The 17,848-nt window shown below is 43.2% G+C and overlaps 1 protein-coding gene across 8 annotated transcripts in view; it reads left to right on the top strand.

Moving 5' to 3' along the window:
- The window catches only part of plcb1 (phospholipase C beta 1), a 751,229-nt gene that overhangs the window by 596,866 nt on the left and 136,515 nt on the right, over positions 1 to 17,848 (top strand). For 7 of the 8 annotated variants that reach the window (XM_068044354.1, XM_068044358.1, XM_068044361.1 and 4 more), the window contains 3 exons: positions 703 to 825; positions 7,380 to 7,450; positions 10,902 to 10,998. In XM_068044354.1, the coding sequence (XP_067900455.1) occupies positions 703 to 825; positions 7,380 to 7,450; positions 10,902 to 10,998 (291 nt within the window). The remainder of the gene's footprint in view (positions 1 to 702; positions 826 to 7,379; positions 7,451 to 10,901; positions 10,999 to 17,848) is intronic. The other variant, XM_068044355.1, reaches the window with a different exon arrangement.

The following is a 17,848-nucleotide window of genomic DNA, read 5'->3' as shown; positions in this document are numbered from 1 at the left end:
TGTAAAGAAGATCCTCTTGCCCGAATCTGTGTCTCCTAGTCCTTGTGCCATCAACTAATGGGAACAGCTTTTCTTTATCTACCTTATTTAAACCTGTCATAATCTTGTACACCTCTATCAAATCTCCAAGTGCTTTGGAAAGAGTTTTTTTTATATTTACACACAAATACTAAATGACTCGAAACCACCTCATGTACCCTCTTCCCTAGTCATGCTCATCTCTCCTGGGTGGAGAAAATGAGCCGTGGACCTGCTCTTGGGAAGAGTACCACGGCACGACACTAAATGATTCATGTGAAAAGGCGTTGCTATTTTATTATGGTATTGACCTTCTTAATTTAAAATGATTAATGCTTCTGTTAAACGAACAGATGGAAGAGTCTCATGCAAAGATGTTGAGCATCCAGGCACGATTATTTCAAAAGCCATATTTGAGGTGGAGAGTTCTGCAACTGAGCTTCGACAGTTGTTTAAAAACTACTGAATCTTGCTCATGTGAATCAGATTATTGGTGATTTAATATCCAACAGCTTCTATTTCAGTCTCTGACAACTTTATGTACAACACTGTGTGAGATTGCATAACAATTTGTACCCTACAGTTTGTTCAGTTCTTGTGGGAAAAACTAAAATTAAAAGTTATGTATTTTGTAAATATATATATATGCAAAATCTTAACTATTTATTATTATCTGCACAACAGCCTCATCCAACCCTGAGGAACCTGATGTAACCCAACAATCCAGTGTAGATGGATCAGATAAACCTGTGGAAAAAATAGGGAAGGAGGTGGCTGAGCAGAAAGCGAGTGGCAGAAAATCAATAGGTCAGAGTATTTGCAATCGTTTTCAATGTATTGTATAGCTCTTGGACAGATTGATTTATCTTGTGCCCAACCAGTAGAAGTGTCACTGGAGTAAATAGTTAAATCATTACAATGGAATGTTGTTCAATGCAAAAAACATGCATCCTAGTAGATGTGCATATTCCAGGGATGGTTAATAACAGTACTTCAGTAGAGGACTATAGTAATAGGAACAGAGGCTGGAATTTTATGTTACCCACAGGAGCAGACTGGAGATGGATGGGGGCATAAAATTGTGTGGGAGGCGTGGGGTGCCATTCCCATCACCTTCCCACCCAGGCTGCAATTTTACAAGCAGCGGGGGGAGGTGTCAAACAGCGACGGACGGGTACTTCGTCAACTGTGGGGGCTGCCCAGTAATAGCTGGTGACCTCCTTGTGGGCCTGAGGTGGGGCTCCCCTGATCGGGCACCCTGTGACCCATGGAGGGCCCACCCAGCAGCTTCTGCTGCTCCTGTTGGTGCACCTTCCCCTATCCCCCTGATCAACCCCCACCCCCCTCGCCGGGACCCAGCTGATTGTCCCCGGCGAGGCCCGAAATCCCACTTACCATTTTCGGCGCAGGTGTCCGTGATCCTCCTGAAGCTGAGTGCAGTCCCAGCAGTGGCCACCGCTCCTGGTGGTGCTGCTGGGACTGAGGAGCTGTCGGCCCGCTGATTGGCCGGCAGCTCTTGGAGGCGGGACTTCCTGTCTCAGAGGGGCAGGAGTCCCGCCTGCGGCCAGTTGAGGGCCTGGTCCATGTAAAATTTCTGAGTGGCTCACAGGCCCAACGGAGGCGGGCTCACCCCTGACTTTTAAGCCGATGGGCAGGGCCTTTGCCCCAACCTAAACTTCTGGCCATAGGATCAGGAGTAGACCACTCAGCCCGTCGAGCCTGTTCTGTCATTCAACTAGATTATGGCAGAGCTGATCTTAACTCCATCCACCCACCTTGGTTCTGTAACCATGCGTACCCTTAACAAAAATCTATCAAGCTCAGGGGGATTTGGACTGATTTTCCTATTTGTCTTGCCAGTTTTCTCGCCCACTCTACTCCTGAAGCCCCTGACTTTGTACTGAGCTACAATTCATTGGGTGCCATAGGTACTAACTTGTTTCTTTCAAATGGATTAATTCTTCTGTTAAAGTAGCAGAGTTAGGAATCTAACACAAAGATGTTAAATATTTATGACTAAGTGGCTGCTATTCATGTGTGGGCCCTTGGTAATCTCACTGGCTAACTTTCCTTGGAGTTGTGGCTAATTCATTAGAAATTGTTGTTGGGGCACTGACTGGGGATTCATTATGAGTGATTTAAAACATCTGGATGAGTTTACACCTGGTTTCCATGGCGATTTTCTGTTTCAGTCTGTGGGAAAAACATGAGCATTCTCTGCTGCACTGTTTGAGACGGCGGGGAGGGGGGGAGGGGAGGGGGGAGGGGAGGTGGGGGGAGCGGTTTCTGACGTTACAAAAGGGCATATCAGTTATCCTCTAAATCAACTGTAAACTGCAACTCGGAATCAGTCTAGCACACGAGGCAGCAATGGAAAGCATGACTTAGTGAGAAGATATGATCTGACAGGTCAGAAGCTACAAGCTCCTGCAAAGGATAAACGGCACAGCATTTACCAGCAGGATTCCAGCAGGATATTGGTCAAACCCAGCAGCAAGCCTGCCCTCTTACTCCCTCCTCCAGTAAATCAGAAAGGATAAGTGATATGGCAACATCGGAAGTGCAATATAGAAGGGAATCCTGCATAAGATAGTATTTGAAAGACCTAGTATCCAAGGTGGGACCTGTTGTTTGGCACTTGTTACTTGATTGATGCGCTTTGCCTCTTTAAGAAATGGCCTTGCTCTTCTTGAATGGTCTCTGCAACCTGTGCCTGGTGCAGCAGTGTTCCTTGTTGGGAGCTCATTGACCATTAACTCTCTTACTCTGTCTTTACTTTGTCATCCTGTGCAATGAGGTGCTGACAGAGGACTGGCTAAATTATGGAGCTTGCAGTAGATGATAATTATTCTGGAAATCTTTGACTAGGTGTTGCACTGTAAAGTTACACCCAATCAGTCCAGACATGAGGGGCAGGATTTTAGTGCCAATATGGGAGCGCAGGCAGGCAAGGAATTTCCTGACACCAGCCAGCGTGCCAGTTCCCTGACATGGTCCCAACTCCTGGCCATTTGTCTGGAGGTCAGCTTGGGCATGGAGCAGCTTCCCACCTGCAAGCAGCTTATTAACTCAATTAAGAGACCAATTCAGGCCATTGATCAGAGGTCGACTGGGATTTTCCAGTCAGCCAGCAGGCCCCGAGTGACTGGAAGATACTTGGAGGTGACCTCCTGGCAGCAAACCAGGTGGCCAGCGCTCCAGGATCACTTTGAGGCCACTTCCCTGCAGCCTACCTGGCCATAGCTGTGCACTTGGAGGGATTTCCCCTTCACAATGGTGGTCCGGCAACTGTGACCATTTCTTTTCTTCAGTTTTGTAAAAGGCGTTGAAAGGGCAGCTCAAGATTGGAGGCGCCCTCTCTTCCCCTTTAACTGCGACAGCTGGCTGCAGCTTCTTCAGTGCTGGAGGGTCTCCAACTGCCCTTCCAGCTTCAAGAACCCACCCGCCATCCGTAATTGGACACTGAGCATGCCTGCTGGCCTTTAATTAACCAATCCTTCCAAAATCATGTCAGCTAATGCGGTACAGGGTCAGAACCCGAATTTGATTCCAACGTCAGAGTCCCAACCCTAAATGGAAAATCCTACCTGTGGTGTTGATCATTCTGGCTGTTGGATGATCTTTGTGACTCAGTATGTAGACTGCCCGACCAGAGGGGAGGCAATATTGGATTTGGTACTAGGTAATGAACCAGGGCAAGTGATAGAGCTGTTGGTGGGCGAGCACTTTGGAGATAGTGATCACAATTCTGTAGCATTCACTGTGGTAATGGAGAGGGATAGGTATGTGCAACAGGGCAAGGTTTACAATTGGGGGAAGGGTAGATATGATGCTGTCAGGCAGGAACTGAGGAGCATAAGTTGGGAGCATATGCTGGCAGGGAAGGGCACGGTCGAAATGTGGAACTTTTTCAAGGAGCAGATAGTAGGGGCCATTGATAAGCATGTCCCTGTCAGACAGGGAAGGGATGGTCATGTGAGGGAACCGTGGTTGACAAGAGAGGTTGAGAGTCTTGTTAGGAAGAAGAAGGATGCGTATATAAGGTTGAGGAAAAAGGGCACAGGCATAGCTCTGGAGGGATACAAGATGGCCAGGAAGGATCTGAAGAAAGGGATTAGGAGAGCTAAGAGAGGGCATGAAAAATGCTTGGCGGGTAGGATAAAAGAAAACCCCAAGGCCTTTTACGCGTATGTCAGAAATATGAGGATGACTAGGGGGACCGTAGGTCCGGTCAAGGACAATAGCGGGAGACTGTGTGTTGAGCCGGAAGAGATAAGTGAGGTTTTGAATGAGTACTTCTCTTCGGTATTTACGAATGAGAAGGGGTGTATTACTGAAGAGGACGGTGTGAAACAGACTGGTAAGCTCGAGGAAGTGCTCGTTAGGAGGGAAGATGTGTTGGGGTTTTTGAATAACTTGAAGATAGACAAGTCTCCCGGGCCTGACGGGGTATATCCAAGGATGTTATGGGAAGCAAGGGATGAAATTGCAGAGCCGCTGGCAATGATCTTTTCATCTTCTCTGTTGACGGGGGTGGTACCAGGTGATTGGAGGGTGGCAAATGTTGTGCCCCTGTTCAAGAAAGGGAATAGGAACAACCCTGGGAATTACAGGCCAGTTAGTCTTACTTCGGTGGTAGGCAAGTTGATGGAAAAGGTGCTGAGGGATAGGATTTCTGAGCATCTGGAAAGACACTGCTTGATTCGGGACAGTCAGCACGGTTTTGTGAGGGGTAGGTCTTGCCTCACAAGCCTGATTGAATTCTTTGAGCAGGTGACCAAGCAAGTGGATGAGGGTAAACCAGTGGATGTGGTGTACATGGATTTTAGTAAGGCATTTGATAAGGTCCCCCATGGTAGACTTATGGAGAAAGTCAGGAGGCATGGGATAGTGGGGAATGTGGCCAGTTGGATTAAGAATTGGCTAACTGATAGAAGGCAGAGAGTGGTCTTAGATGGTAAATACTCAGCCTGGAGCCCAGTTACCAGTGGCGTGCCACAGGGATCAGTTCTGGGTCCTCTCCTGTTTGTGATTTTTATTAACGACTTGGATGAGGAAGTCGAAGGGTGGGTCAGTAAATTTGCAGATGATACAAAGGTTGGTGGAGTTGTGGATACCGAGGAGGGCTATTGTCGTCTGCAAAGGGACTTGGATAGGTTGCAGTGCTGGGCTGAAAAGTGGCAGATGGAGTTTAACCCTGAAAAGTGTGAGGTCGTCCATTTTGGAAGGACAAACACGAATGCAAAATACTGGGTTAACGGTAGGGTTCTTGGGCATGTGGAGGAGCAGAGAGACCTTGGGGTCTATGTGCATAGATCGTTGAAAGTTGCAACTCAAGTGGATAGGGCTGTGAAGAAGGCATATGGGGTGTTAGCGTTCATTAGCAGAGGGATTGAATTTAAGAGCCGTGAGGTGATGATGCAGCTGTACAGGACCTTGGTAAGGCCTCATTTGGAGTACTGTGTGCAGTTCTGGTCGCCTCATTTTAGGAAGGATGTGGAAGCCTTGGAGAGGGTGCAGAGGAGATTTACCAGGATGTTGCCTGGAATGGAGAATAAGTCTTACGAGGAAAGGCTGAACATTCTAGGCCTCTTCTCATTAGAACGGAGAAGGATGAGGGGTGACATGATAGAGGTTTATAAGATGATCAGGGGAATAGATAGGGTAGACAGTCAGAAACTTTTTCCCCGGGTGGAGCAAAGCGTTACAAGGGGTCATAAATTTAAGGTGAAGGGTGGGAGATATAAGGGGGATGTCAGGGGAAGGTTCTTTACCCAGAGAGTGGTCGGGGCATGGAATGCCTTGCCTGGGGAAGTTGTTGAGTCAGAAACTTTAGGGACTTTCAAACGGCTTTTAGATAGGTATATGGATAAAGGAGAATGATGGGGTATAGATTAAATTGTCCTTGACAGAGGACAAAGGATCGGCACAACATCGTGGGCCGAAGGGCCTGTTCTGTGCTGTATTTTTCTATGTTCTATGTTCTATGTTCTATCTGTACTCTGCTTCTGCTTGTGCTTGGTGCAGGGATGTCATGTGTCATTACTCAATGGGTTGCTTTAGCTTCCCTGGTATTATCCTTCCATTCTCAAATAAGGCAATTTAAGAGAGAGGGGTTAATGCCTCTGTTAAAATAGCAGATGGAGGAATATTGCATGAATGGTTCAGGCATCTGTCTGCTAGCATTGATAGTAGTCATTTCTTGGCTTTATTGTTTATGGTTGAATGGGTAGATTGTCGGGAATTGGGCTATTTTTAAACAGCTACTGCCTTCTGCTTTGTTAAACACATCTTGGACTGCATTTCGACAGCACTACTTGTCTGAGACCGGTCACTGGAGAGAACCAAGTGCAGTCACAGCAGGTTGTGAATGTCACTCTGACCCCTCAGAGAGAGCTCTGTGCATTTATACAGGAGTGCATCTTTTAAAAAAAAAATAATATTGGGAGACCACGAGTGAGAGGTTCCATTTTCCTGTTACATCCTAAAGTTTATAAAATGCACCCTGATCCATTTGGCTTCAGTTTGTTTGGAAGTCAGATTGTGGGGTAGTGGGGGAGGGAGACACTGAACTCCGGAATTAACATGCGTTACACCTGTTTTTAGGACACCATTCCTCAGAAAAAGAATTGCAACAGGCACCCTAAAATTAATATTTCTGCAAGGATTTGGAAATCTCAAAGAAAGATTCCAAAGTGATTGCAGCATAGCACAGGTGCAAATTTTAACTGAAAAGTAACCAGCATCTATAAACATTGCATTTCTCGTGCAGATGTCCAGCTGTTGGCTGGGAATGTGTGAGCCAATGCTGTATGTTTTCTAACACTATTAAGTTTTTAAGCAATTAATGCTCTATTCTGTATGGCCTCACAGCCTCTTATTAATAGTCTTGATGGATAACATTCATTTCTGCAACTCAAAAATAGTAAATCATAATCAACAATTTCTAAACATTGTTTTCTTGTTCAACATCTCCACCGATTTTCTGTCCTCCCCCTACCCTTTCATCAAGGTACTGACTCTTGCTTGTGTACAGTTCCAATGGCACTTGTTGCCCTCCACTAACTTGGCTGCAGTGGCTTTCACAATGAATGCTGGCAAGTCTGCAAGATGTCTTTACTGAATCTGGTCCTATCCTTCAGCTGGCATTCACACATTAGCAGTTCTGGCAGGGGTTGCTAGATAATAATGTGGAGCAGGAGTTCTGACTGACTTTCCTCTCACCAGCCCAGAGCATTGAAGCCACTGTAAGGCCCATCGACATGTTGAAAATCTTACTTATTTTTGCGCTAATGTTTCACTGTATTGATTGACCTTGGTTACAAGTAACATCCCAGATAATTCTTATCAATTTTCTGTAGGAGATGGAGAAGCAGAAAGTGAAGAAGAAGAAGATGATGATGAAGATTCCAAGAAATCTTCTATGGATGAGGTAGGCCACACAATTGAGTAATTCAGTTTGGCGACAAGGTAAATGAGAAACTGGGATTGACTTTATTGTCAAAGAGGTTCAATTTGGAGTTGTGATCTGGGTTGGTGGTTAGAACATCTTCCCACCTGGTAGCTGTTGAACTTGTTGCTAAAAGTCACAGTTTGAGCCAATGCCCAACATTCTCTGGAAGCTACTAGCATTGACCAATATGACTAGTATTGTCAGCCTTGGCCCAATAGTAGTCCTTTTACCTCTGAGTCCAACAGTCAAGGGTTCAAGGACCACTCCAGAGACTTTAGAACATAATCTAGACTGACACTTCAGTGCACTACTGAGGGAGTCCTGCACTGTCAGAGGTTCCGTCTTTCGGTTGAGACGTTAAACGAGGACCTGTCTGACTCCTCAAGTGGATGTAAAAGATCCCATGGCACTATTCGAAGAACAGCAAGGGAATTCTTCCAGTGCCCTAGACAATACTTATCCCTCAATAAAAATCACAAAAAAAAGCTTATCTCATTGCAGTTTCTGCAGCCTTGCTGTGTGTAAGTATGCTGCCATGTTTCCCTATGTGACAACACAAGAAATAGGAGCAGGAGTAGACCATATGGCCCATTGAGCCTGTTTCGCCATTCAAAACAATACTGTCTGATCTTAGGATTCAGCTCCACTTTCCCGCCCACTTGCTGTACCCCTCGATATCCTGAGACACCCAAAATCTGTCTATCACAGCCTTAAATGTATTCAACGATGGAGCATCCACAACCCTCTGGGGTAGAGAATTCTAAAGATTCACAACCCTTTGAGTGAAGTAATTTCTCCTCATCTCAGTCCAAAATGATTGGCCCCTTATCATAAGACTGTGCCCCCCTGTTTTAGATTCCCCGATCAATGGAAATAATCTCTCAGTGCCTACCCTATCCAGCCCCTTTAGAATCTTGTATGTTTCAATGAGATCACCCCTCATTCTTCTAAACTCCAGAGAATAAAGGCCCACTTGACTTAGTCTCTCATCATAGGACAACCCCCTCATCCCACAGACCAATCTAGTGAACCTTCGCTGCACCTCCTCCAATGCAAATATATCCTTCCTTTAATATGGAGGCCAAAACTGCACATAGTACTCCAGATGTGGTCTCAGCAAAACCCTGTACAATTGTAGCAATACTTCCTTATTCCTATACTCCAATCCCCTTGCAATAAAGGCCAACATGCCATATGCCTTCCTAATTGTTTGTTGTACCTGCATGTTAACTTTCTGCATTCCTTGTATAAGCATACCCAAGTCTCTTTGAACATCGACACTTACAAGTTGCACATCTTGTAAAAAATATTCTGCTTTTCTAATCTTATGACCAAAGTGCTTAACTTCCCACTTCCCTACATTATACTCCATCTGTCATCTTGTTGCCCACTCACTTAACCTGTCGAAATCTCTTTGCAGCCTCTCTGTGTCCTTCCCACAGCTTACCTTTCCACCTACCTTTGTATCATCAACAAACTTAGATACATTACTCTCTGTTTCTTCAACTAAGTCATTGATATAGATTGACAACAGTGACTACACTTCGAAAGTACTTCATTTGCTGTGAAGCATTTCGGGAAAATTCATTGACTTTTTAAATACCCATTTTGTGCAGTTAAAGAAAGACTTGCATTTATATAGTGTCTATCATGACCGCACGCCCCAAAGCACTTTATAGCCAATGAAGTACTTTTGAGTCTAGTTGTAATCTAGGAAGCACCAAGCTCCAACAAACAGCAGTGTGATAAAGAACAGATAAGTTGTTTTTTTTAGTGTTGATTGTAATGGATAACATCAACATTGGAGTTTGTGAAACATTGTTGTGTGTTCTTTTGCTTGTTTACATCTGAAGGACACAACAATGTAAACTGTGTCCAAGGCTGCATTAGATATCATAGTGCCAAAAATGTAACTTCTCTTTCCTGAAACAAAAAAATCTGGCAAACACTTTTTCATGAATAGTTTGATTGAGCTACACAGTTAATTCAAGCAGTGGAAGGCAAGTATTTGTCCTTTTAATACTGAAGATCTACCTATTTTACCCCCTGGTTCACTTATACTTTACACTGATAGTACTGTAATTTATAACAAGAGTTTACATAAATATCTCACATTTTGCTGAATGCACTGCAAATATGAAATGCTAGACATGCCACAAATGCATTTTAAATTGTGATGACGCAATTATGGTTGCAGTGCAGATTTGGTTGAAAAAAGTCATAATTTTCTTGGATGTGTTTTGTGGAAGCAGCCCACTATATTACATGCCGAAGGAATAATCATTAGCTTCAAGAAATGCAACATTTTAATGACTGAAAATGACAACAGTTGGTGAGAAAATGGTAGATCATTAAACTGAGATAAAAAGTCGAACTGCTCCAATATTTACATAACCTTTTAAGCACTGTGCTGAGATCCCTATACAGTTTTCAGAATATGCACTTTGACTACCAAGCAATATTTACCTTTGTTGTGCAGTTCTGAACCTGAACATCAAACACAATGGAATTAATTGACTGTTAGCTGTTGCTCAGTGGGCATCATTCAAAGGTTTATTTTATTTTATTTAGAGATACAGCACTGAAATAGGCCCTTTGGCTCACCGAGTCTGTGCCGACCAACAACCACCCATTTATACTAACCCTACAGTAATCCCATATTCCCCACCACCTACCTACACTAGGGGCAATTTACAACGGCCAATTTACCTATCACCTGCAAGTCTTTGGCTGCGGGAGGAAACCGGAGCACCCTGCAAAAACCCACACAGTCACAGGGAGAACTTGCAAACTCCGCACAGGCAGTACCCAGAATCGAACCCGGGCCCCTGGAGCTGTGAGGCTGCGGTGCGCGCCACTGTGCCACCTGTGGTGGTTCAAGTCCCATTCCAAGACTTGAGCACAAAAATCAAAGCTGATGCTCCAGTGCTGTACTGAGGGAGTGCAGCACTGTTGGAGGTGCCATCTTTCAGATAAGACGTTAAACCGAGCCCCTGCCTGCCCTCTCAGGCGGATGGAAAAGTTCCCATGCCACTATTTTGAAGTAGAGCAGGGGAGTTATCCACAGTGTCCTGGCCAATATTTATCCCTCAATAAATATCACAAAACTAGATTATCTGTTCATTATCACATTGCTATTTGTGGGAGCATGCTGTGTGCAAATTGGCTGCCTGTTTCCGACAACCATGACTACACTTCAAAAGTACTTCATTGGCTGTAAAGTGCTTTGGGACATCCTGTGGATGTGAGGAGCGCTATATAAATGCAAGTCTTTCTTTAACGTTAGTGCATCATCTGACTGAAAATGCTTTTAGATTTCAAGCTATATTCAGAATTGTACTCATTCAGAGGACTGATATTACATGGCTTGAAACGCAATGTGCTCTGTAGGACTTGCATATTTAGAACATTTTGCTCACTTGTATTGCAGGGGACTGCTGGATGTGAAGCCAATGCCACAGAAGAAATGTCCAACTTGGTTACTTACATTCAACCTGTGAAGTTTGAGTCCTTCGAGGTGGCTAAGAGTGAGTGGCTTTTTATTTGTCAATTTGCACACTGTAGAGGATCATAATTTGCTGCCATAATTTTGAGATTGCTGAATCAAGGTAATGTCATGCAGCAGAAAACAATCCAATGGGGAACTCAAGAGAAACTTCTTTACCCACAGAATTAGAACATGGAATTTGTTCAAAAGGAATATCCTTGTTTTTAGATCCCTCCATGGCCTCCCCCCTCCCTACCTGTGTAATCTCTTTCAGCCCCACATCTCTCTGAGATATCTACAGTCATCTAATTCTGGCCTCTTGTGCATCCCTGATTTTAATCACTCCACCATTGGTGGCCACCTTCAGCTGCTTCGGCCCCAAGCTCTGGAATTCCCTCCTTGCACCTCTCTGCCTCTCTACTTCACTTTCCTCCTTCAAGACGCACCTTAAAACCTACTTCTTTGACCAAGCATTTGGCCGTCTGACTTAATATCGCCTTATATAGCTCAGTGTCAAATTTTTCTTCATAACGCTCTTGTGGCGTGCCTTGGGACATTTTATTACATTGAAGGCGCTATTTAAGTACAAGTTGTTGTTGTTGACTGGCATAGATGCATTTCAGGGGAAGGTAGACAAGCACATGAGGGAGAAAGGAAGAGAAGGATATGCCAATTTGGTTAGAGGAAGAGGGGTGGGAAGAGGCTTGTGTAGAGCATAAACGCCAGCATCGACCAGTTTCTGGTCTGGTGATCTTTGCTACTCTAGTCACGCAGCTGGTCACCATCACATCTACAGCTGAGGTTCAAGGGTTACGGTGCCTCTCTGTACTGGCTCTGAAAACAGTGGAGTGCCTTTATAAACTTGTGGTTGGGGGCGGGGTGGGTGGAGGAACAATATTTGAAAGACAGTATATAATTTTAAATGTGTTGTCTACACCCCGGTCAAAATGATTCAATGGTTAATGAGATCTGGTTCAAATTCCTGTTTGGTATTTGACATTTCAGTTTGAGTATGAAAATTAATTAAAACTTTTTGCTTTCACTAATAGATTATCTGCAACGACTGGGAGCAAAAAGGTTTGAAATATAAAGAAAGACCTTTCATTGACAAAGTGCAATGTCCCTGTTGATTGTAAATTCCAAAATGGAAAATTCACCAAATAATGTATTAACAATTAAGGTTCTCTTTGGGGAGTGGAGGCAAGATACCTCCAGACGTGCCTTGAAAATAAATCTAATGCCTTCAACACTTGTATTCCCTTTCAGACTGTGATGTGCTCTTGTTATTTTTTTCTTCCAATACAAGCTGTTGGTCAGCAGTTGTTAGTTGTTTAGGTTGCCATGTATGTTCCATTGATGAACACATTGCTGACAGGTCTGTAAGGCTGCTTTTTCCTTTGAGACGTATTTTACAAAGGGGCTCTTCTTATTTGTCTTGGTAGGAAACATATGAAACTAGTTAATGTCCTGTTGCTTTGAGCATTTTTTACATATAAGTGCAATATTCAATGTGACTGCAAGATAATCAAAACGATTCTTTCAGACTCTTCAGAAATGGTTGGAGTGCATAGAATTACATAGTTGCATTATTCACAGTGCTCCATTACATGAGTATCCTTTTGGGTTAATTGTCTTTTAATCATTTTTTCCTATCTCTTTTGGAGCAGGAATGCTTGGGCCAAGTGTATCTTTGTTTTTGAATCTTAGCTGCCTGAGGCTGAAGATTAGCCTAGCATGATTGCAGTCCATGTAATGTCAGACATATGACCACTGGCATAAGACAGTCAACCACAGTTTCCAAAGACAGAGTTTTTTATTTTTTTTTTTAGAGATACAGCACTGAAACAGGCCCTTCGGCCCACCGAGTCTGTGCTGACCATCAGCCACCCAGTTATACTAATCCTACACTAATCCCATATTCCTACCACATCCCCACCTGTCCCTATATTTCCCTACCACCTACCTATACTAGGGGCAATTTATAAAGGCCAATTAACCTATCAACCTGCAAGTCTTTGGCTTGTGGGAGGAAACCGGAGCACCCGGAGGAAACACACGCAGACACAGGGAGAACTTGCAAACTCCACACAGGCAGTACCCAGAATTGAACCCGGGTTGCTGGAGCTGTGAGGCTGCGGTGCTAACCAAAGTTATCTTTGTTGAGAATTAGATATGATCATTACTTTTTTTCAACCTAAAGCATGTGATTCAGGAGACAAATAAGGAGTTTTACATTCTCAGGCTGTACTGATTTTTTGATGGTTTTGAAATGAGACTGTATTATTCTATAGTCACACACGAGGCTATGTACAGGTCAGCAACATTAGTAGCTTAAATACAAAGAAGATTGTATTTGCTGGCTAATCATGCTGTCATGCTAGGCCCCCACCTGCCAAGAATGAGGCACATCAATTTTGTCATGAACATCGATTTTTAACTGTCGCTGGAGCGAGGAAATGACTTGTTAAACAGATCAGCCGTGGCTGGAAAAATTTTTACATACTAACAGACATCGAAGGTGAGGAAGCGCATTCCAGGGCCTGCTAAGGAGGATACAATCCACAAGGGCCAGGACTGGTTAGACCAGCTGGTCACTTGACTACCTGTTCCAGTGTTTTATTTTGAACTGGCCGCAGTGAGTTTGAAGGAGAGTGTCTGTTTGCTCCTGGACTGAGAAGGTCTCTCTCCTGTCTGCTCCCAGCTCTTTCTCACAAGCTTCTAAATCCACTGAAGACAAATGAACCCCAATAGAGAAAAGTCTCCTACAACAAACAAGGTATAAGAAGAATACTGGGCCCCAACGAAAAGCAAGATCTACCTGCAATCAAGAACTCTACAGTGAGCTCAAACTCTTCAGATATTTCCTCAAACTTTTCCACTTTATTTTTCTTCCGTCTCTTTTCTGTCTCTTGCACATGTGTATCGTGTATGCATGCCAGCGTGGGTGCATCTTGTATCCGAAGGCATTAACTGAATTAGAGTTAAAGTTTAATAAATTTCAACTTTTCTTCTTTAAACCTAAGAAAGCCTGTTTGTGTTGTTTTTTTGCCTTATAATTGGAAAGCAGGTGCAGCTCCTCAAGTTTACGTTGAGCTTCACTGGAGCAGTGGTGTTGGCTGAGGACAGAGAGGTCAGAGTGGGAATGGGGTGAAGAATTAAAATGGTAAGCGACTGAAAGCTCAGGGTCATGCTTGTAGACTGAACAGAGTGTACTGCAAAGCAAATCACTCAATCTGCATTTGGAGAAACTATCTGTTTGAATACATATTGAATACAGTGAGACAGTGGTGTAGTGGTAATGTCACTGAACTTGTAATTCAGAGGCCCAAGTCAATGCCCTGGGAACATGGGTTCAAATCTCACCATGGTAGCTGGTGAAATTTCAGTTCAATTAATTAATTAAAAAAATTAGAGAGGGAGCACCAGGATTTTGACCCAGTGACAGTGAAGGAACGGCAGTATAGTTCCAAGTCAGGATGGTGTATGACTTGCAGGTGGCGGTATTCCTATGTGCCTGTTGCCCTTGTCCTTCTACGTGGTAGAGTTTGCAGATTTGGAAGGTGCTGTCGAAGGAGCCATGGCAAATTGCTGCAGTGCATCTTAGTAGATGATACACACTGCTGCTACATTGTACCTGTAGTGGAGGGAGTGAATGTTTAAAGCGGTGGATGGTGTGCCGATTAAATGCACACAAAATGCAGATTATGTAAGGTTGCCCATTAAAGACTATTCATTGACACACATTGCAGAAAAATGTGTTCTGAGTGAGCACAGTCAATGAAGGGCAGAAAGTCACTGAAAGATCACTGGCAGGAAGTCAAATATTAAGCAATGGAAATCAAAACAATAGGACAAGTTTGACACAAATAATATTATTTTCCTTGTGGTATATATCTATATAACGGCATGAAGACTTACTGGAAAAAATTATTCATTTTGTGCATTGCATTTCCTTGTGAGCAAAAGGTATGATTGAGAAGCAGAAACTAAGATGAAAATGTAGAAAGGCGTAGTATAAGGGTTTGAAAGGGTTAATGTTTGGGACAGTGTGAGTAACACATCCTACTATGATGATGCAATAAGAGATCTCATGTGAGTGAGACTTGAAGATGTGGTATGGCATCAGAGGATGTAAAGCTGTACATAGTTAATGTGTAATAAACATGTTAGTGTTAAACTTACTGAAGACTCAGTAATCTCTCCTAGCTAACCAAACATACAGCATAGTGAACATGGTGCTTCTTACCATACAACACTCAGGAAATTCCATACAACACTCAGGAAATTTTGAAAAATACTTTGAAGAAGTCAGATCTGTAAAAAGTTGCGCCAAAACTGCAGAATTGGAGAAGAGGCTGTGAGGAGCTCCAGAGCAGATTCACAGTCAAAGTGGAGGCACGGAGAGTCAGGGAGTCGGCTTGCAGAGACATTCAGGCTGCACCACAGAGGAGTGGTGGTCTGTGAAAAAATCCCAGTCCAGCAATGGCAAGCTTTGAGTCAGAGGATCAAGCAACAGTCAGGGATCTGGTGAGCAACCCTGCACAAGGGTAGAAAGTTGTTCTTAACGGCACACTAGGCAGGCAGCACTGGGAAAACCAAATCCCTAGCAAGGGTGGTTCTGAGGTTGGCGCCATTACACATGGCGACCGCGAGGCAGGAAAAAAAGAATGGCTACAAATACTTGATACTCCAGGTGAAAGGAGTTAAGAGATTGTAGAAATAACACTGGAAAACTGCATTTAAGAAATAAATAAATATGTCGTCTAGTGGCGAGATTTCTCAGGGAGAGACAATGATCGTAGCAGGAGTCAGTCTGAGGCTGAGAAGCGTGACAAAATTTCCGATACTGGTGTGAAAATTTTTTAAAAGAAAGTAAACTACCTAGAAAGCTTAGAAAAGCCATGCATCTTAAATTTACACTAGCAGAGAAATTTGGAGACATGGAAGGACCAAATCAAACTCAAAACTGGTCACTTTGGGGAAAAAGATTTCTGAGGTACAGAATTCCTTCAAAGTTAGACAGCAAGAGTGAAGCAGAACAAGTCAACACATTACTTTTTTCTATAGGAGCAATAGCAGACACTGTTATTGCAAGGCAAGGCATTAATGAGACACCAGATAAATTTGAAGAAGCTTTAAAAGCCTTTGATAATTATTTCAACCTGAGGAGCAACAAGATTCTAGAAAGGGCCAAATTCAACAGAAGCATCCAGAAATCAGGTGAAACAGTTGGTGCTTTTATTAATGACCCTTACAGACTAGCTGAGGGATGCAAATATGGAGACCTAAAATTGTAGTAGGTATTGCTGATGAATCCCTATCAGATTTATTGCAGTCTAAAGAAGACCTCACCCTGAGCAATACAGCTGGTGAGACAAGCAGAGGTCCAAAAGAAGAACAAAGCAATCCTGAGAGGTGAAGAAAAACCTTGGTTCATGAAACCTCCAACAACTGTACAGTTCCTTAAGCACTGGACTGTAAAAGAAGCACCAGAAAAGAAGGTACGCTTGGGAGGGAAAGTGAAGTGCAAAACAACATAAAACCCTGCCAGCACTGTGGTGCCAAAAAGACGCACAGGCACGAACAGTGTCCTGCAAACAAAGCAGAATGCATTCACTGCAAGAAAGTTGGCCATTTTGGGAAGTTGTGCCAAAGAAAAATCTCTACTTTCACAGGTTCTAAAGGAAAAGTCTTCACGCATAGAGCTATTTATGAAGTTGAACAATCTCCATCAGAAGAGAAATCAGAAAACTTCCTTGGTGAGATCAATTACCGTAATCATGCATTCTGGAATACAGATATATATGCCAATGGACATATCACCAACTTTAAACTAGACACTGGAGCAAGTATAACAGTTTTATCAGACAACGAACTGTGGTTATCAATGCATTGCCTGCAACGAACTGAAACTCAGTTACATGGCCCATGAGGGATTAAACTGAAAGCCAAGGGAAAGCTACTGGCAACACTCCAACAGAAGGAAAAGCAGATCTTGGAAACACTGTATGTTCTACAGAATCAAGATTTTTTTCTTTTAAGTAGAATATAAAGATATATATAGAAAAATATAGAAAAACCGTCATCTTATTAGGAAAGTGGAAGAAATTAAGCAGCGAGAAATCAGGAGTCCCTTCCAAAAAGACTTTCCGAAATTATTCACTGGTACAGGAAGACTTAAGATTGAATATAGTATTACTTTGCAAAAAGATGCTAAACCTGTATGTCTTTTCATGCCTAGGAAGATACCACACCCACTTATGAAGCAAGTCCAACATCAGCTAGAAGAGATGACCAGGATGGGAGTTATTTCTCCTGTCACTGAACCTACAGAGTAATGCTCTAGAATGGTTCCAGTTCCTAAACCTAAAGGTGACCTTCACATTTGTGTCGATGTAACTCAACTTAATAAGGCTGTGGCCAAATAAGTAGACGAAAGCTTGGCAAAGTTATCCAAAAGTACAATGTTCACAAAGCTGGATGCGAATAGTGGCTTTTGACAAGTTCCGTTGGATGAGAAGTCAACGTTATTGACAACCTTCATTACTCTGTTTGGAAGATTCTGTTTTAATTGTTTACCATTCGGTATAACGTCAGCGCCAGAAACAATCGAAAGAAATATGTTGAAGATTCTACAGGGCCTTAAAGGAGTAATAAGCCATATGGACGACATCTTAGTCCAAGGGGAATCTGTTGAAGAACATGACCTGAGGGTTAGAGCTGTTTTGAATTGTCTACAAAAAGAGGGCCTGGCATTTAATAAAAAGTGTGAATTCTTGAAAACGTCTGTTCATTTCCTGGAGCACATTGTCAGTAGCAAGAGCATAATGGCAGACCCACAAAAGACGAGAGCCATTAGTGAATTCCCAATTCCTACCTCTGTACAAGAT

This window comes from Heterodontus francisci, chromosome 13, assembly GCF_036365525.1.
Source record: "Heterodontus francisci isolate sHetFra1 chromosome 13, sHetFra1.hap1, whole genome shotgun sequence".
NCBI classification, from domain to species: domain Eukaryota; kingdom Metazoa; phylum Chordata; class Chondrichthyes; order Heterodontiformes; family Heterodontidae; genus Heterodontus; species Heterodontus francisci.
This window is presented reverse-complemented; position numbering and strand designations above follow the sequence as displayed.